This window comes from Geotrypetes seraphini, chromosome 8 (assembly GCF_902459505.1).
Source record: "Geotrypetes seraphini chromosome 8, aGeoSer1.1, whole genome shotgun sequence".
NCBI lineage: Eukaryota > Metazoa > Chordata > Amphibia > Gymnophiona > Dermophiidae > Geotrypetes > Geotrypetes seraphini.
In genome coordinates, this window is record NC_047091.1 from 36,077,919 (window position 1) to 36,099,073 (window position 21,155).

General features: G+C 40.6%; 1 protein-coding gene across 3 annotated transcripts in view; it reads right to left on the reverse strand.

The window, feature by feature from the left end:
- PPP1R37 (protein phosphatase 1 regulatory subunit 37) overlaps positions 1-21,155 on the reverse strand; it is a 712,503-nt gene that overhangs the window by 26,184 nt on the left and 665,164 nt on the right. For 2 of the 3 annotated variants that reach the window (XM_033954028.1, XM_033954027.1), the window contains exon 12: positions 18,405-18,495. In XM_033954028.1, coding sequence (XP_033809919.1) covers positions 18,413-18,495 — 83 coding nt within the window. In that variant the 3' untranslated portion in view covers positions 18,405-18,412. Of the gene's footprint in view, positions 1-8,144; positions 9,138-9,264; positions 9,312-18,404; positions 18,496-21,155 lie in introns of all 3 variants that reach the window. The other variant, XR_004540288.1, reaches the window with a different exon arrangement.

Consider the following 21,155-nt stretch of genomic DNA (forward strand, 5'->3'; position numbering starts at 1 on the left):
ACAAATAATTTCTGTAATAATTTTTATTTCTAATAATTAATTATTAAATAACTGTGAACTGTAGCCGAACACACAGTAATTGTATTTCCAGTCAATCTTGATTGAGATTTTTGATGTTTTTGGATACAAATGTGTTTTCTTTTAAAATTTATTATATGCCAAAAAGAGGAGCAGCAGAACTCAGTCCTGAAACCCGAGCACAGGTTACTGCTTTACGAAATAAAGGTCTCTCATATCGCAGAATTGTATCATTGAAAATTTCACTTGGAGTGGTGCATGCTACACTTGAACATGTGAAAGATACTGGATCCTTTGGTTCCAGGCAATGGAGTGGTCGTTCTCGAGCATCAACTAGCCGGGAAGAATGGAATATTATAATGACTGCAGTTATCTCCTCGTATCAATGCCACCCGACTCCGTTCTCGCTTGCCATCTCACCTTCAGAACCTGAGCAGATGGACAATTCATCACAGATTGTTTGAAGGTGAGGTCTGAAGTCATGTTGCCCAGCAAAAAAACCTTCTTTGTCTGCCAAGAACATTGCCGATTATCTTCAGTTTTACAACAAATGCAGAAGCTAGAAGTCTGCAGATTGGGAGAAAGTGATGTTTAGTGATGAAGCCACCTTCACTCAGTTTAAGAATTACACTAGGAGGGTTTGAAGACCTGCATAACAAAGGTACAATGCAAAATATGTGGTGCCTATAGTAAAGCTGTGTGAAAAAGTGATGGTTTGGGGTACAATTTCAGCACGTGGACGAGCTGGAATCTGGATGATGCCTAGAAATATGACCATGATAGGACCAGTTTACCTGCAGGTTAAGAAAGATAAGTTACCAGTATTCATGGTACCAATCATTTTCAGCATGATGAAGCACTATGCCATTCAACTAAAGCAGTTAAAGCATGGATAGCGTCATCTGGATATCATTTATTGGCTCCATGGCCTGGAATCTCTCCTGATCTCAATCCAATCAAGAATGCATGGATGATAATGAAGAGAGCTGTGGCTGACATGCATCCAACATCACTAGAAGATCTGGAGAGCAAAATAAAACATGTGTGGACAACTCATATCACACCAGAATACTGCCAGCAGCTATGCCATTCAATGCCTGCCCGAATCCAAGCTGTACTCGACAACATAGGATGACACTCATAATACTGAAAAAAGGCTTTAACAACCACAAACTTTGCTTATTTATATTAATTTTAGACTAGTCAACAACTACAATATTTTTGTGCATGTACTTCATTTAAAAAAAAAAAAATGTTTCTTGGATTGTTTGTTTGTACCTCTGAGCATTTCTTGCACTGAAATTTGAACAGAATAATGGCTTTCACAAACTTCTACTCCTCACTATATATAATAATATAGAGAGATTCAAGATGGCGACGGAGCTAGTCGCATAGCTGGAGGCTCTCCCTGCATCGGCAACTTAATCATCCTGTACCTTTTTTACTTTGCTCTTCAGTATGCCCAAGCGCAGAGGGAAACAGAGGGGTGATCTTCCTGCCTCCTCCGCCACCTTGCTAACGCGCCAGACAGCAATAACATCATTTGCTGTCCCGGCTGTTCAGGGCGTTCCGGCTCGTCGAGAGGGATCGATCTCGACTTCGGGAAGCGAAGTTTCGCTTAGCCCAGCTGGTCCGGGAGCCCCCCCACGCCCAGGGAGAATGTCGGGGACACCGATGGCGTTGCAGGAAGTGGCGGGGACACTATCAACCCCGCTTGCACTCTCTGGCTTACCCCTGACCCCGGAGGTAGTTCCAGTCTCGCTGGATCTGTTACAACAATCGCCAGCGATGGGGGGACTAGGAGTTCATGGCGGTTCGGGAAATGGAACATTTAAACCTGATTTGGACTCTTCAGTTTCAACCACGATTCCTGACTCCCTCCTGACCCCGCTGAAGAAACCACCGGTGATTAACTTGGAAGCACTCTGGGAGGCTATTGAAAGCCTTCATAAGGCTATTCTATTACAGCTATGCAAACTTCCTCATTGCAATTGAAAGATATTGAGGGGAAAATTCAACACCAAGACCAGAGACTAGATAAATTTGAGAAACAGGTCTCTGATTTACAAAAAAATTATAATCTTCAAGTTAAAGATAAAGCAATGATGTCCAGGAAGATTGAAAATCTGGAAAATGAATTTAAATTTAAGACTAATTAATTTTCCAGTCACCAGATTACAATCACCTAAGGAACTTTTTCATCAGTTCTTAACTTCAGTCTTAAAATATTCAGAGACCTCAATGCCTCCTTTACAGAAATTATACTATCTAAATACTTCCAAATCAACGACTCAGAACTTAGAAAATCAACAGACTGAATTACAAATATTCTTGAGTCCTCATATTCTGAAATCTCTGAAAGGGCTACGTTGCTTGTGACTTTTGTTTTCTTACAAGACAAAGAAGCAGTTCTTCGTCTATTCTTTAGGACTGAGAATGTTGAATTTTATGATTCAAGACTAGCTATATTTCCTGATGTTTCCAAATGTACGCAATTGTGTTGTAAAAAATTTCTAATGTTACGTCAATCTGTATTGGGGTTAGGAGCTACCTTTCAGCTGCGCTTTCCATGTAAATGTTGTATTATTTATCAAGCAAATAGATATGTTTTTATGAACCTGATCAATTACAATTTTTCTTGGAGGGTAAAGCGGCTTCCATATCCCCTCAGATGCCCACCGAAGTCACCAACCAGACCGTATAAGTTAATATACAATTCTGCATTTATCTTATGAATATTGTTGGTTTCTTGTTATAATCAGCAATCCCTGATTTGTGCTTGATTCTCTCTCCTTAGTTGTGGACTGCTATCATGGTAATGTATAAGTATTATTTGATATTTTATTTCCTATTGGATATTGTTATGTTTCTTTATCAAAGAATTTCTTTTGATGTAAAATAAAGGTAAATAAATAAAAAAATAAATAAAATAATATAAACATAATTTAAAAACAATTTTCTTACCAATAACAAGGGTTAAGATCCGGTGACGACAACGCTTGTAAAGCTTTGGGCAGTGAAAGTTTATTGTACCCAAAGTGGTGCCACTGAGGATCTGGGTTGAGTAATTTGTAAGGGGTATTGGCTGTGACAGTAGAATTAAGAGCACTATTGCAAGAAGTATGTTACATTTCTGAGACAACATTACTGTCTTTAGTTTTTGCATCAGCCATATCACCAAATCTCTTACTGTTATGTACAATGAAATCCATATTGCATACATGTATAAATACCAGTTTCAGAAAGCTATAGTTTAAATGTGGAATATCACATCACACAAATTAAAAATGGGCGCAGTTTGGCTATGTTTTGAGTGGGACTAAAATCTACATATATATGCCCCATTTTCAAAGTTGGGCTTTAGCTGGCTTAGTTACACACACTGTAGGTTTTTAAAAAGTGCTCATAAGAATTGCCGCTGCTAGGTCAGACTAGTGGTCCATCCTGCCCAGCAGTCCGCTCTACGCGGCGGTCCTCTAGTCAAAGACCAGCGCACTATCTGAGAGTAGCCCTACCTGCGTATGTTCCAGTTCAGCATTAACTAGTCTAACTTTGTCTTGAATCTCTGGAAGGTGTTTTCCCCTATGACGGACTCCGGAAGAGCGTTCCAGTTTTCTACCACTCTCTGGGTGAAGAACTTTCTTATGTTCGTACGGAATCTATCCCCTTTCAATTTTAGAGAGTGCCCTCTCGTTCTCCCTACCTTGGAGATGGTGAACAACCTGTCCTTGTCTACTAAGTCTATTCCCTTCAGTACCTTGAATGTTTCCATCATGTCCCCTCTCAATCTCCTCTGTTCTAGGGAGAAGAGGCCCAGTTTCTCTAATCTTTTGCTGTACGGCAACTCCTCCAGGCCCTTAATCATCTTAGTCACTCTTCTCTGGACCCTTTCGAATAGTACCGTGTCCTCCTTCATGTATGCTGGATGCAGTACTCCAGGTGAGGGGGTACCATGACCCGGTACAGCAGCATGATAACCTTCTTAGATCTGTTCGTGATCTCCTTCTTTATCATTCCTAGCATTCTGTTCGCCCTTTTCGCCGCCACCACACATTGTGCGGAAGGCTTCATCGACTTATCGATCAAAACTCAAGTCTCTTTCCTGGGAGGTCTCTCCAAGTACCGCCCCAGACATCCTGTATTCGTGCTTGGGATTTTTGTTACCTACATGCATCACTTTACATTTATCCACGTTGAACCTCATCTGCCAAGTTAATGCCCATTCCTTGAGCCTGATTATGCCACGTTGCAGATCTTCGCAATCCCCCTGTTATCTTCACTACTCTGAATAACTTCGTATTGTCTGTAAATTTAATCACCTCACTCGTCGTACCAATGTCCAGATCGTTTATAAAGATGTTGAAGAGTATGGGTCCAAGCACCGAGCCCTGCGGCACCCACACTGGAGTATTGTCCATTTACCCCCACTCTCTGTTTCCTATGCTCGAGACAGTTTTCAATCCACGTGAGTATTTCACCCTCGATTTAATGGCTTGCAATTTTCCGAGGTAGTCAAACGCCTTCTGAAAATCCAGATATACAATGGGTCTATCTGCCTGTTTACTCTCTAAAGAAGTGCAGCAAGTTCATCAAACACGATCTGCCTTTGCTGAAACCGTGCTGACTGGTCCTCGTCAGCCCATGTCCATCAAGGTGATCAATGATGCAGTCCTTTATCAGTGACTCTACCATCTTTCCCGGTACCGAGGTCAGACTCACCGGTCTGTAGTTTCCCGGATCTCCCCTCGAACCTTTCTTGAAGATCGGTGTAACATTCGCCACCTTCCAGTCTTCAGGAATCTTTTCTGATTTAAGCGACAGATTGGCTATTAGTTGAAGCAGTTCAGCTATGGTCCTTTTCAGTTCCTTGATGACCCTCGGATGGATGCCATCCGGTCTCGGAGATTTATTACTCTTAAGCCTATCAATCTGCCTACACACCTCCTCTAGACTGACCGTCAATCCTGTCAGCTTTCTGTCTTCGTTTCCAGCATATAGCCTGATGGGTTCTGGTATGCTGTGTACATCTTCGGTAAATACAGATGCAAAAAATGTGTTCAGTTTGTCAGCGATTGCTTTGTCTTTCTTTAGCGCTCCCTTTATTCCATGGTCATCCAACGGTCCCACTTCTTCCTTCGCTGGTTGTTTCCCCTTAATATATTGAAAGAGCGGCTTGAAGTTCTTCGCCTCCTTGGCTATTTTTTCCTTGTAGTCTCTTTTGTCCTCTTTTATCGCACCTGCGTTGATGCTGTTTGTGCTTGTTCAAGTTTTCATCCGTTTTTGACCTTTTCCATTCCTTAAACAAAGTTTTCTTGTCTCTGATCGCTTCCTTCACCTCTACAGTGAGCTACTTTGGTTCTTTATTCTTTTTCCTCTTTGATCCCTTGTTGATACGCGGTATATATAGATTTTGTGCCTCGATGACTGTGTCCTTAAAAAGTGATCAAGCTTGCTCTAGTGTTTTTACAGTGCTTATCCTCTTCTTAATTTTCTTCCCTACCTTCGTAATTCCCTTTTCGGAAGTTCAGTGCCGTGGCTGTCGTTTTGGACCGATGTTTCTCCCCTGTGTCCAGATCAAAGCAGATGATATTGTGATTGCTGTTTCCCAGCGTCCCTTCTACTTCTACATCTTGTGCCGGTCCTCGCAGGCCATTTAGAATTAAGTCCAGAATTGCATTTCCTCTAGTATTTTCCTTGACAAGTTGTTCCAGGAAGTAATCGCCTACAGTGTCCAAGAACTTGGTCTCCCTAACGCAGCCGGAGGTTCCTAGGTTCCAGTCTATTCCCTGATAGTTGAAGTTACCCATGATAACTGCATTCCCTCCCTGGCAGTTGCATTTAATCTTGTCCGTCATTTCTCCGTCCATTTCATCGGACTGCCCTGGGGGTCAGTAGTAGATGCTGATCTTCATTTCCAGGCTATTTGTTCCCGGAATTTTGACCCATAGAGACACTAACTTATCCGTCGGTTGTGGCATGTTCTCTCCAGTAGATTAAATTCCCTCTTTGGCTTATATGGCAATGTCCCCACCTTTTTGAGCCACTCTGTCTCTGTGTTTGTATCCCGGTAGTACAGTATCCCAAACGTTTTCCTCAGTCCACCATGTTTTTGTGATGTCAACGATATCTTTTTGTGCCACTGCTTCTAATTCACCCATCTTATTTCTAAGGCTTCTTGCGTTCGTGTACATACACTTGAGTTTGCGGCCTGTTCCTTTCTTGCATTTCCTTCCCTTTTGTGTCCTTTTCGATCTGTCTTGCTTGTGATCCGGTGCTCATGTTACCCAGAACTTTTCACTAGAGCAGTGGTTCTTAACCCTGTCATGGGGGACCCCCAAGCCAGTTGGGTCTTCAGGATATCCCTAAAGATTATGCATAAATTCAGTACAAAATGATATACCAATCATTTTCCGCATGATGGAGCACCATGCCATGCCTAGGTTTGTGCGACTCACAAATATTAGATTATTAGATATTAGATACATCCAAACCAGTAATATGTTTTATAAATATTTGTTTTTTTTATTTAATCATCTTTATTGCAGAATCATAACTTAAAATTTTTTTCTATTAAATAATATTACGCTTCTCCCTCCTTATTCGCAGTTTCAGCATTCGCGGTTTCAATTATTCACGGTTTTTAGCTTGCTGGCTCCTCCCCCCAAATTACATCACCTTGCATAGAGAAATCGGCAATTCCAAGTGTTTACAGAGAAAATCACTGATTCCCAGCACTTTCTTTACCTTGTTTTGCCTCACCTTCAGGAACAGGCCAGGCCTCCCACTATGTTATTCGTGGTTTCACCATATTCACGATGGTTTTTTAATAGAAAACAGCAAATAATATATGAAAAAGTTATTTACGGTTTTTCTGTATTTGCATACTGTATACTACATACACTGCATACACACCACAACAATACAAGTGAAGCCCTCCAGTCTACCCAATTCATCTAAAATTCATGAAATGTTCATCCACGAAATAAAGTACTGTCTAATCAGCAGATCATAAAAAATCTTTATCACTGTGCCAACTCTCAGTTGTTTTTGTCTTTCATTCAGCTACACCTGGAAGAAGTGCCTCTTTTACATTTAGGTGCTGAAATCTCCATTTGGATATTATCAGGTTCATGTTATTCATATTTTCAACAAGTGGGCCAACAACTATATGAATATTCTGCAGTTATAGAAAAGACTGTTGGCAGATCCATCTCTAAAATACCACCAGAACTAAGCATGTTGCAATTTGTATGCCTCAATTCTGACCTTTGTGTTATATATAAAATGGAGCTCAAAGTAAAACAGTGAACTAGGAACAAGTTTGACTTAAGTCTATTAGAGGGACATTATCACCAAGCCTGTTGGCTATGTTGAACCCCTTATTACTTTTCAAGGCTGGTCTCATATATGGCTTTATTTTAAAAACATCTAGCCATACTGAATTTAGATTATTCACCTTTCCAAATTGGAGTTCAAGGAGGAATTATATACAGATACAATAGGTATATTCCTGCTCAATAAGGTTTATAATCTAAGATTTGACACATGGAGTGTGATGTGAATTGCACAGAGTTAGAATGTTAGTGGTGAAGCAGATGAGAACCTATGCTTTTCTAGTTCTCTGTCTACTGCTCTAACCACTAAGCAACATATCATATGATAAAATATCTTATGTCTGACTTGCATGCTAACAAATTTAGACAACTATTAAAAAATTAATGCTGAAACTACTGTAATATTGTTTATCATCAGTTAATCTTCGGACACTGTTACATCTTTTGGTCATTGCTGTAATGATGATCCTTAGTGGGCAGAAAGAATATACTAGGGTCAATTTTCAGAGTTCAGTTTCTTTCTAAGCTTGCTGAGAAATTACTCTTGACCCAACTGCTCTCTTTTCTGGATAAAGGTAATATATAGAAATAGAACAAAACATACAAGAAATAAGGTTGACCCTTTTTATTGTACTAACAATGTATTTTTTAATTTGCTTTCAAAGGTAACCCTTCTTCTTCAGATCTGAAATAAGCAAATGTTGACAAATATCAGCATCCCCTCGAAGTCTTTGGCTTTGTAAAGAAAACAAGCTATGGGAATGAAAAAATGTATTTACTCTACATATTCACCTCTGAGCTCCACACATTTATGACTTCGTTGTTCTAACTTCTTTAGCCCATCCACAAAATATTCTTGGTTGTACTGCAAACCATTCGTCCGTAGCTAATGTAGCATCCTCAATGCTTTAAAACTTTCTTCCCTTGGGTGTTTCAGAACGTCAAAGTAAGGATCTGCCAATTTATGCTGCATAATGGCTGCCTTGTGAGGAGCAGCACAGTCTTGAAGAAACAAGATTCCTTTTGAAAGCTTGTATCAATATTTGGAGACCAGTTGCTGCTTCATTTTGTTGAGAAGTGCAACACAGAACTTTGCCCTGATGTTTGCGCCCTTTTCCAGGTAATCTACAAGCAAAATATTTTGTCCCAGAAGACAGACACCAACACCTTGCTTGATGACTTCTGTATCTTGAACTTCTTGGGATGTAAGAAACTACTGTGTCTCCATTCTTTGGATTGTTCTTTTGTCTCTGGATATTTATATACACTCACACACATCTTTTATCCACATGCATGAGACGATTCAAAAATGCCACAGGATCCTACTAAAATTGGTTAAAAATGGATTTTGAGGCAACTACTTGATCACACATCTGATCAGCATTGAGACAATGGAAACCCTTTAGGATGAGAGCTTTCTCATGTCTAAACTCTTGTGAATAATATAGCTCACTCATTCTCGGGATATCTTCAGGGTCTCTGCTAACTTTTTAGCAGATATTCTTCGATCATCCAGATCATGAAATGAATGGTTTCCACATTTTATGGAATTGTCACTTGAGTTGGTTTCCCAGAAAGTTCTTTACCTTCCATGCTCCAGTATCTTGTACTAAACGTAGCAACTCAGTTCTTGACAGTGGAGTAGGAAGGACACTTATCCCCTAATGTATCTGGCATATCATTGTAAATTTGTTTGGCCAACTTCCAGTTTAGGAAAAGTTATTTCATCACCACTTGGCACTCTTTTGAAGTAAAATCTCTGTTTTGTGCCATTTCACTTAAGATCTGCAAAAAATAAATAAATCAAATAATCAGGCTACAATTATGAAATTTAGGTCAGACACATATGAAAGATGTGATGAAAGTATTATTAGTCTAAAAGTAGGTAAAATAGGAAAAGTTAAAGACTTACCAGCACTCCTCGGTATAAGTGAAACATAAAAGCTTTCCAACGAAGGTCTCACAGGAAGAGGGAGGGGTGAATAAGAGACAAAGAGATATGGATGGGTGATAAGGTGACAAAGCAGTATAATTTAGTTTTATTAAATTAATTGTTTAAATAGTTACAGTATAAGTAACAATAAAGAAATAGATTAAGAAATAATACAGAAATATATCATCACCTACAAGCCAATATCTAGGGGCATTAGAGTGGTTTAAACTATAAACATAGATATATTCCAAACAGAAATCCTATAACCTAGAACAATAATCTAAATAATCTTAATCTAATTTAAACCTATAAGGAAACATTAGAAGAAATCTTTTCCAGCAAAAAAGGTTCCAAGAAAACAAAAATATTTTCTCCCCATGTGTCTAGACATTTACAAGGAAATTTAAGGAAAAAAGAACCTCCCCCTGCCAAAACCCTAGGTTTAAGCAAGAGGAAGGTCTTAATTGAGTCTGCCTTGCCACATCAGGGAACATCTGACCATAAAAGGTTACCATCTTTTTCTGAAAATATGTTTTCATTATTAACATCTATTTTTCCTCTGATGATACCAATGAAGTTGTCCTTTTGGATACTGAATCTTATGAAGGCCCCAAAAAGTTTGTAAGATCTAAACTATCTAGAGATTTAATATTATCCATAAGAACATAAGAATTGCCACTGCTGAGTCAGACCAATGGTCCATCATGCCCAGCAGTCCGCTCACGCGGCGGCCCTCTAGTCTAAGACCAGCACTCTAACTGAAACTAGCCCTACCAGCACACGTTCTTGTTCAACAGAAACTTGTCTAACTTTGTCTTGAATCCTTGGAGGGTGTTTTCCCCTATAACAGCCTCTGGAAGGGCGTTCTAGCTTTCTACCACTCTCTGGGTGAAGAAGAACTTCCGTACGTTTGTACGGAATCTATCCCCTTTCAACTTTAGAGAGTGCCCTCTTGTTCTCCCTACCTTGGAGAGGGTGACAACCTGTCCTTATCTACTAAGTCTATCCCCTTCAGTACCTTGAATGTTTTGATCATGTCCCCTCTCAATCTCCTCTGTTTGAGAGAGAAGAGGCCCAGTTTCGCTGTACGACAGCTCCTCCAGCCCCTTAACCATCTTAGTCGCTCTTCTCTGGACCCTTTTGAGTAGTACCATGTCCTTCTTCAGGTACGGCGACCAGTGCTGGACACAGTACTCCAGGTGAGGGCGTACCATGGCCCGGTACAGCGGCATGATAACCTTCTTTGATCTGTTCATGATCCCCTTCTTTATCATTACTAGCATTCTGTTTGCCCTTTTTGCTTCCTCCGCACATTGTATGGACGGCTTCATCGACTTGTCAATCAGAACTCCCAAGTCCCTTTCCTGGGAGGTCTCTCCAAGTACCGCCCCGGACATCCTGTATTTGTGCATGAGATTTTTGTTACCGACATGCATCACTTTACACTTATCCACGTTGAACCTCATCTGCCATGTCGATGCCCATTCCTCGAGCTTGATTATGTCACATTGCAGATCTTCGCAATCTCCCTGCGTCTTTACTACTCTGAATAACTTCGTATCATCCACAAATTTAATCACCTCGCTCGTCGTACCTATGTCCAGATCATTTATAAAGATGTTAAAGAGCACGGGTCCAAGTACCGAGCCCTGCGGCACTCCACTAGTGACGCTCTTCCAGTCTGAGTATTGTCCATTTACCTCCACTCTCTGTTTCCTATGCTCCAGCCAGTTTTTAATCCATGTGAGTATTTCACCCTCAATTCCATGGCTTGCAATTTCCCGAAGTAGTCGTTCATGCGGAACCTTGTCGAACGCCTTCTGAAAATCCAGATATACAATGTCGACTGGATCGCCCTTGTCTATCTGTCTGTTTACTTCCTCAAAGAAGTGCAGCAAGTTCATCAAACACGATCTGCCTTTGCTAAAATCGTGCTGACTGGTCCTCATCAGCCTGTTTCCGTCAAGGTGATCAATGATGCTGTCCTTTATCAGTGACTCTACCATCTTTCCCGGTACAGAGGTCAGACTCACCGGTCTGTAGTTCCCCGGATCTCCCCTCGAACCTTTCTTGAAGATAGGTGTAACATTCGCTACCTTCCAGTCTTCCGGAATCTTTCCCAATTTGATCGACAGATTGGCTATTAGTTGAAGCAGTTCAGCTATAGTCCCTTTCAGTTCCTTGATAACCCTCGGATGGATGCCATCCGGTCCTGGGGATTTATCGCTCTTAAGACTATCAATCTGCCTACATACCTCCTCTAGACTGACCGTCAATCCTGTCAGCTTTCCGTCTTCATTTCCAGCATATAGCCTGATGGGTTCCGGTATGCTGTGTATATCTTCTTCGGTAAATACAGATGCAAAAAAATGTGTTCAGTTTGTCAGCAATTGCTTTGTCCTCCTTTAGTGCTCCCTTTATTCCATGGTCATCCACCACTTCCTTTGCGGGTTGTTTCCCCTTAATATATCGAAAGAACGGCTTGAAGTTCTTCGCCTCCTTGGCTATTTTTTCTCTCTTGCGCAATTGTTTTAGAATCATTAGGTAAATAATAAAATCATTATCATCCAAAATAATTTGCAGTTGATGTATCTTTAACATAGATTTTAAAGAACTTCCTAGCAACGAGAAAGTGAGAAACTGGAAAATTCAAATCTTAAGTTAGCTGCCCTAGAGGCATTTTTCCATCTGCATGTGAAACATCATATTATCTTTAACATATGTGGCTAAAATAGATTGAGAAGTTTTACTAAGATTATTTTCTATCAACATTATCCTTTCATCTTGTTCAGTGAATTTTGCAGATACTTCATCTGAAATTTGCTTACAAAAGCTAAATTATTTTGCAATGTCTGATCTATTTTAGTTTTAGCCAATAAATCTTTTAAAAATTATCTTTTAAATAATATCTTGAGGAATAGAAGAATCACCAAAGACTGATAGGAAAATTTAACTGGTATAGGTACCTTAATTATCCCATTTGCTGTTGTTCCTTTCATCTGAAAGCTGGTTCTTGAGGGTTCATTGTTCCCTTATTCTCAGGAGAATGTTTATCTTCTCCCTTATATAGTTTGAGGGGTAGGTGTAGGGAAGTATCAGGGAGTGGGGTTGAATCTGCCACTGACATAGAGGCAAGTAAAAAGATGTTTATCCATAGGACCTCTCATTACTACTGGGGCAAACATTCCCTCCCCCACTTTTTCTCTACCCCATCAAAGCGGAGCAGAGTGACATGCTACATGCTCCTCACTGCTTCAAAGGGGCTTACCCCTTAGGTCACACCCCTTAGAAAAAACACCCATGACCATGCGTCCATGCAAGCAGTATAATTTCATAGAAACAGAAATATGATGGCAGATAAAGGTCAAATGGCCCATCCAGACTGCCCATCTACAGCATCAACTATCTCCTCTCTCTATATAGAAACAGAAATATGATGGCAGATTTAGGCCACATGGCCCATCCACAGCATCCACTATTTCCTCCTATCCCAAAGAGATACCACATGCCTGTATAGAAATATAGAAATATGATTGGTTTGTAATGTGATAGAAAACCAAGGTCTTTGTTAAGTCCTGTCTGGGGGGAATCAAAATGTTTTGTTTGATTTTTATATATTACCTTTAAAAGTGAACACAGCTACCATACCATTTTCTGCTTTTGCAACTTACTTGTAGACAATCTAATTTTTGCACAAGCAAGAGCACTAAATCTCTTCTTATAGCTATGTCCAATGAAGTTAGACCCTTTCTTAATCAGGGCAAATCATCCATCTTATTAACCTGTTTCTCTTTTCAATTGTCAACCTTATTGATGGAAAAGGAATGTGATTTGATATACCACCATTCTGTAGTTACAATCAGAGTACATTGCAAATTATATACAGGTACTTATTTTATACCTGGGGCAATGGAGGGTTAAGTGATTTACAGGAGCTACAGAGGGAATCAAACTTAGTTCCTCTGGTTCTCAGAATACTGCACTAACTATTAGGCTGCTCCTCCACCAGTGGCGTACCTAGCATATGTGACACCCGGGGCCCATCATTTTTTTGCACGAAAAACATGATTTTTAGTAACAAACCACATGTCACAGGAAAAGGCAGCATCTTACATACTGCAGTGAGCAGTACAACATCAATACACCCATTGTAAAACTAAACAAGCCAGACTAGTACAGATCAATCCTACACCGTCAATCCTAACAGAAAACCATGTCTTTCAAACACAGAAAACACCTTCGCCTAGTATGGAATATGTCATCACAAACTAACCCCTCCCCCTTTTACAAAACTGTAGTGTGGATTTTAGCCACGGTGGTAACAGCTCTGACGCTCATAGAATTCTGAGCATCAGAGCTGCTACCACCACGGCTGACGCTAAAAAACGCTCCACAGTTTTGTAAAAGGGGGGGATAAAATAGAAATACATAGACAAAGGTTAAATTGAACCAGCAAGAAGCTGGACTCTGCATACAATGCAACACCACAGAAACAGTGACACATGTCTCCTAAAGCAATAAATAAATAGAAAAGTTTTGTTCTACCTTTGTCTTCTCTGGTTTCTGCTTTCCTCATCTTCTTGTTACTCTCTTCCTTCCATTCACTGTCTCTCTTCTCTCTGCATCTTCCATTTGATCTGTTACTGTGCCTCTCTCTTTCTCCCTCCTTCCAAATTGATCTGGCACCCATCTTCTTCCCTCCGCTCCTCCCATAGTCTGGCATCTCTGTCTTCTTCCCTGCCAGTGTCTTCTCCCAACTCTCTCTTCCCCATTTCCCTTCAGCGTCTTCTCCCCACTCTCTCTTCCCCATTTTACTGCAGCATCTTCTTCCCACTCTCTGTTCCCCATTTCCATTCAGCATCTTCTTCCCACTCTGTTTTCCCCATGTGCTTTCAGCGTCCTTCTCCCCTATCTGACTTCCCCATGTGTTTTCAGCGTCCTTCTCCCCCCTCTGTTTTACCCTGTTTTCCTCTCCACCCCACCTTTTCTCCCTTTCTCCCTCCCTGCCCCTTACGCTTTCTCCCCCCCCCCCGGCCCGGTCCGACAAACCTTCCTGCCCTGTGGCCGGCGATGCCTAAACTGCCTTCTTACAGCAGCCGGAGCGTTGTAGTTGCTTATGGATGCCATAAAGGTCGTCTCTGATGCAACTTCCAGTTGTGTAAGAGATGACCTTTACGGTAGAAACACGCAGCTTCAACGCTCTAGCTCAGGGGTGCCCACACTTTTTGGGCTTGCAAGCTACTTTTAAAATGACCAACTCAAAATGATCTATCAACAATAAAATTAAAAAAAAAAACCAAAAAGCACACTGTACGCTGAGAAAATGTTAATTATCATTCCTATTCTGAGGTTTTTTTCAAAGAGGTCAAGGCAGATGACTCTATGCACTGTCACCACAGTAACAACCAGCGCTGCTCTCGACGCTCATAGGCTCCCTGCGCTAAAAACACTATTGTGGTTTAGTAAAAGGGGAGGCCATAGTGCAAAATATAGACAGCAGATATAAATTCAGACACATTTTGATCACTAAATTTAAAATAAAATCATTTTTCTACCTTGTTGTCTGGTGATTTCATGAGTCTCTGGTTGCACTTTCTTCTTCTGACTGTGCATCAAATCTTTCTTCCCTTCTTTCAGCCTGTATGCTTCCTCTCCTCCAGACCTCATTCCCTCCCCCATCTTTTTCTTCCTCTCTCCCTGCCCTTTCTTTTTCTCTGTTTCCCTTCTTTCCTTCTGTCTTCCCTGCCTGCCCCCTTTCTTTCTTTCTCCTTGCCCTCCCCCAAGCCATTGCCACCGCCATCAGGTAACATGCCCCAAAGCTGCTGCCGCCCCAAGCTCTCCTTCCCTGCGTCTTCCCTGCGTTGGGCTGACCAGCATTCCTCTCCCAAACGCCAATTCTACAGTCGGAGAGGAAGTTCCGCCCAGCTAGGCAGCGATTGGCTGGCCCAAACTTCCTCTCCGATGGCAGAATTGACGTCGGGGAGAGGCAGGCTGATCGGCCCGGTAGAATTTTCTGGACCTGGCCGGCTGTGCACCCCCCTAAGGCTGCACCCGGAGCGGATTTCCCCCCGCCCCCATCTTGGTACACCACTGTCCAGTGGCTGTGTGATCTCTGCACTTATGTCCTGAACTGGTTTCATTCTTACTGAACTAATTGCTCTTTTCAGATTTCTTCTAGACACTCCCTCTCTACTTGTTGCTTCATTTCATGCAAAGTCCTTCAAATCTCCTTACTTGTCCTTCTTTCCCAGTATATTCAGTCTCTTAACAGTCTTTTATACTTACATTGATGACATTCAAATTTTTTCTTTCTTTCTTTGACATTTTTTCCGATTAGTCCTGTCTTCAGTCTGAAGAACACTGGTTGAGAAACTACATCTCTATTATACTCTCAAATATGAATATACAGTATCTGCTTTCTATTTTTATTTTTTATTTTATTTATTCAATTTTTATATAACGTTCTCCCAGGAGAGCTTAGAACGGTTTACATGGGTTTAGTCAGGTATTCGAGCATTTTTCCCTATCTGTCCCGGCAGGCTCACAATCTATCTAATATACCTGGGGCAATGGGGGATTAAGTGACTTGCCCAGGGTCACAAGGAGCAGCGTGGGTTTGAACCCACAACCCCAGGGTGCTGAGGCTGTAGCTTTAACCACTGCCAATTATATGCCCTTGCCAAAAAATTTATATTGGCAAAACCACCAGGCAGTTTAATATACGAATGGCAGAGCACAAATCTTGTCTAAAACTTAAAAGAAAAGAAGCTCCACTTGTAGCTCATTGTTTAGAACATCATCACACTTTTGAGGAATTAAAATGTATGATTATAGACAGAATACCGATGTCTGTAAGAGGAGGGGATAGGGGGAAAAAACTGCTACAATCTGAACAAAGATGGATTGACCGCCTACATTGTTTACATCTGCAAGGTTTAAATATAGCTATTAACTGGCAGGTCTTTTTTTGAGTAAGGATCGGATGTGGGCTTAGGTTTAAGCTAACTGAAAAATATTTAAAACTGCTTTGAGAAGCCAATTTAAGAACTTTTTGTGCTGTGTTTAAAGATGAAAATAAGCAATATTAAACTTCATAAGCAATATTAAACTTAGTAAAATCTTTTGTTAATTTCTATGGTTGGTGACCTATATCCTAAAAAACTTCCATTTTATATATAAAAAATGTTGATTGACACATTTGCTGGAACGACACAGTGTAGCCATAAAGTAGGTGGAATCGGATGTGACATCAGATGCCCTCACATCTTTTTTAAAAACTAGAGTTGAACTAGGTGTTCTTGAAGACGGCGAGAAATACCGACAGGCACTTTGTGCCTCTGTGATTTGCAGTCTTTCTGCATGTTAACTTTATTATTCGGTTAACTTAAGCAAAGATGGTGAGTAAGCTTAACTTTTGATTATAATATACCCTTGCTTTATGTGTTTGGAAATAAGCATTGAAATAAATCTATAGACGATGTAAAAGTGATAAAAACGGTAGAAAAAACATAAGGTTAGTGTGTTGACAGTAGCTGACTATGAATAGGGACAAAAAAAGCTTTGGAGGGGCTTTAAAATGATAAAGAGTTCCTTGGAACGTTTGAAAAGCAGTAGAACATTTAAAAGTGTCACCGGAAGGATCACCATATAGCTTTCTTTAATGCAAGCATTTAATATTAGTATTTATAGTAAAATATTTTATGCATTTGGAGTTTAAGTGCTGTTTTGTTTCATTTACAGCGGTAATGCTGGTGTTTTTCCTGATGAAGCTCTTATATAAAAAATAATCAGCGAAACGGAGATCTTCCGTCGTCATGAAGCTAAGTACTCTTTAAGTACAATCTTGAGTGAGAGAGTGCCATTTATTAATCAAAACCAGTATACTGAAGAAGTATTGTAATGCAACATGTATGAAGCAAAATAGGATTTATATTACACTTTATAAAAAAATATATTTATATATAAAAAGTTTGTAGATAAAAAAGAAGAATTTAAAATAGGAGAATTTATGGGACCAATGATAGCTCACCTTTTGGTTATTAGCTTGAAAAATAAATCGAGCTTTTAGCTGTGAGCGCTTGAGATCCTTATGATAATTCTCCAATAGTTCTAGTTTGGACATTTGGTCTTGTATGGTAGCCAAGCTTATAAGGCTTTATCCACTGCGCCACACTCTCTTTAGGCCCAAGCTCTTTTCTTCTTTTATGTCCTTCAATTGTAGACATATCACTTCCCTTCCATTATTATCTGTATACTGGGGACAATCCTAGATTCCAAATTATCTGAAACTTCAGATTGATGCTGTTGTGAAATTCTTTGCTTATCATTGGATCCACTCAGATCTTGCTTTTCTTCAATTAGCTTAAGCTTCCCACTCTGGTCATCTCCAAACTTGACTACTGTAACTCTAAAGATTCTCACAGATTCTCATGTGTTCCTGTAACTTTGGCCAAATCTTTTCCGCTTAACCCTTTATTTGGCATTGTTGCTCAGAAGCAACATGTATTTCTATGGCTCTTAAGGAAGATCTGCATCTCCAAATGCCTGTTACTTGGCAATGTTGCTCTCATTCAACATCAAGTTATGTAAAGCATCCATTTTCATCATCTGCCAATTCAAGGGTTAAATGCCCCAGCATGATTATCCATAAGAGTCAGACTTAAATTTAAGACTTACTCTGGTACTCAGCAATACCTTGCTTCTCATAATCTTTAATCCCTTTAGACCTATTGAGCTTCCCCACATGTTAATGGATTTGAAACAGGGAATTTAATTCGGACTCCAAAACAACTTGACATGAGCTATGTTTCGGATGAAGGGAGTCTGAGTATATATAAAGAAAGCAATTAGTATGGCACCTAGATTTCTCAATGATCAAATCAAGCAGATCTTGGCAATATGTACGCTATGAATTTAATTTCTGAAATGCCAGCACAACTGTTCAAACACCGCACATGAAACCACTTGCTTCACTGCTGTCATAGACATCATTCTCCCTACCATGGCCATGATTTCTCCCCTGCCACCACTGATCTTCCACATGTTTCTCCCCTGCTTTTCAATATCAGGGTTCCTCTTACACAGAGCATCATAGCATGCCCTGTCCATACCCTTCTTACCTAAAGTGTCACAGCGTGTCCTGCCCCATTTCCTGGCTTGCTTCTCGGAGAAGTTCCTCTAATTCTCTTTCATTCCTGGAACAATCTAACACTATAAGCAAGAAGAGAGAAAATTAGTCAGCAAAAGGAATGAAAGCAGCATCTCAATCTCTGGTTCTGCAGCTCCAGTAGCGTAGCCAGAACTGAATTTTTGTAGGGGCTCAAGGTTAACCAGCGGGGGCACTAGGTATATAAATCTGAACCTTGCTAGTTATAAACAGATGTTTAAATACTTAAAGGTATTAATAAGCAAAGAAATCATTTTCAAAGATAACGAACCTATAGAACTAGATGAAATGAAACTGGAAGTGAGCTTAAAAACAATATCAGGAAATATTTTTTCACCAAAAAGGATGGTATTTGTTGTAAAGTTGCTACATATATATATATATACTGTATATATAATAAATTAAAGGCAATTCTTATACCTATAACAAGGGTTAAGATCTGGTGATGACAAGACATGTAAAGCTTTGGACAGTGAAAGTTTATTCAGCCCAAAGTGGTGTCACTGAGGATCTGGGTTGAGTAATTTGTAAGGAGTATTGGTTGTAACCAATGTTCCCTCTAAGGATTGATGAGGTATGTGCAAAAAAAAATATGCATGAGCGACAAGTTACATACTCCACAAATTTATGAGCAGGCACGGAGGACGCATTTTTAAACAAATGTAGTTTATCCTTGTACTCCTTATGTATTTTTAATCATCTATGGATATGTTTGTATGTTTATTGTTCAAATGGTTTTATTTATTTCCCCAAATTTATTTTTGTTATACGCATTGAAAATATTTGATATTGCGTTTAAATCAAAATCTCAATAAACTTGAAACTTGAAACGAGTGCCCATGAGATTGTGGGAGGGTTAAATACTCAAAACTTAGAAGAATAACAATTTACTTAAAGTTTTTGCTTTACCAGCTTTCTGGTATCTTTACATACAGTGGCGTACCTAGCATATGTAACACCCAGGGCCCATCATTTTTTGGCACTCCCCCATCTGTACAAAAAACATGATTTTTAGTAACAAGCCACATGTCACACACGAGTACCTAGGAAAAGGCAGCATCTTACATATTGCAGTGAGCAGTACATCAATACACCCATTGTAAAACTAAACAAGCCAGACCAGCACAGATCAATCCTACACCGTCAATCCTAACAGAAAACTATCTTTCGAACACACAGAACACAGAAAACACCTTCGCCTAGTATGGAATATGTCATCACAAACTAACACCTCCCCCTTTTACAAAACTGTAGTGTGGATTTTAGCCACGGTGGTAACAGCTCTGACGCTCATAGAATTCTGAGCATCAGAGCTGCAACCACCACGGCTGGCACTAAAAAACGCTCCACAGTTTTGTAAAAGGGGGGATAAAATAGAAATACACAGCTTCAACGCTCTAGCTCAGGGGTGCCCAAACTTTTTGGGCATGCAAGCTACTTTAAAATGACCAAGTCAAAATGATCTACCAACAATAAAATTAAAAAACACAAAGCACACTATACGCTGAGAAAATGTTAATTATCATTCCTATTCTGGGTTTTTTCCAAAGAGGTCAAGGCAGATGACTCTATGCATTGTCACCTCAGTAACAACCATACAAAAATAGACAAATATACCCCCCTCCCTTTTTATTAAACCACAATAGCAGTTTTTAGTGCAGGGAACTGCGCTAAATGCCCAGCGTTGCTCTCGACGCTCATAGGCTCCCTGTGCTAAAAAACACTATTGCGGTTTAGTAAAAAGGGGCCATAGTGCAAAATATAGACAGCATATATAAATTCAGACACATTTTGATCACTAAATTTAAAATAAAATCATTTTTCCTACCTTGTCTGGTGATTTCATGAGTCTCTGGTTGCACTTTCATCTTCTGACTGTGCATCCAATCTTTCTTCCCTTCTTTCAGCCTGTATGCTTCCTCTCCTCCATATCTCATTCCCTCCCCCAATTTTTTTTTCCTCTCTCCCTGCCCTTTTTTTTCTTTTTTCTCTCTTGATGCCCCCTTTCTTTTTTTCTGTTTCCTTTCTGTCTCCCTGCCTGCCCCCTTTCTTTCTCCCTACCCTCCACAAAGCTACTGCTGCCACCATCGGGGGAAACATGCCCCAAAGCCACCACTGCAACCATCGGGGGAAACAGGCCCCAAAGCCACCGCCACGGCTGCCCCAAGCTCTCTCTGCTTCCCACCGGGCCGACCAGCAATCCCCCGATGTCAATTCTGCCGTCGGAGAGGAAGTTCCGCCCAGCCAGGCAGCGATTGGCTGGCCCGAACTTCCTCTCCGACTGCAGCCTTAGGGCGGGTGCACAACTGGGGCAGACCGCCCCCCCCCCCTTGGTACGACACTGAAGACATGGCAGCGGCTCCTCTCACGAATCCCCACCTGCGTCGGAAGTCCGATGCAGTCGGGGATCTTGAGAGGAGCCGCCGCTGCATCTTTCAACTTTAAAATACAGGCCGCCGCCGCTTCCTCTCACCTCCGCCCGCCCTCGAGTGAGCGACAGGAGTAAGCGTATGAGCGACGCCACTGAAAATAGTGGGCGATCGCTCATGCGCTCACCTTAGAGGGAACACTGGTTGTAACAGTAGAATTATTGAGCACTGTTGCAAGAAGTACGTTATGTTTGAGACCAAAACAAGGAGTAACACTGCAAATACGATGTGCAAGGTATAACAGTTTTATCTTTAATGGAGAAAATACAATGTAG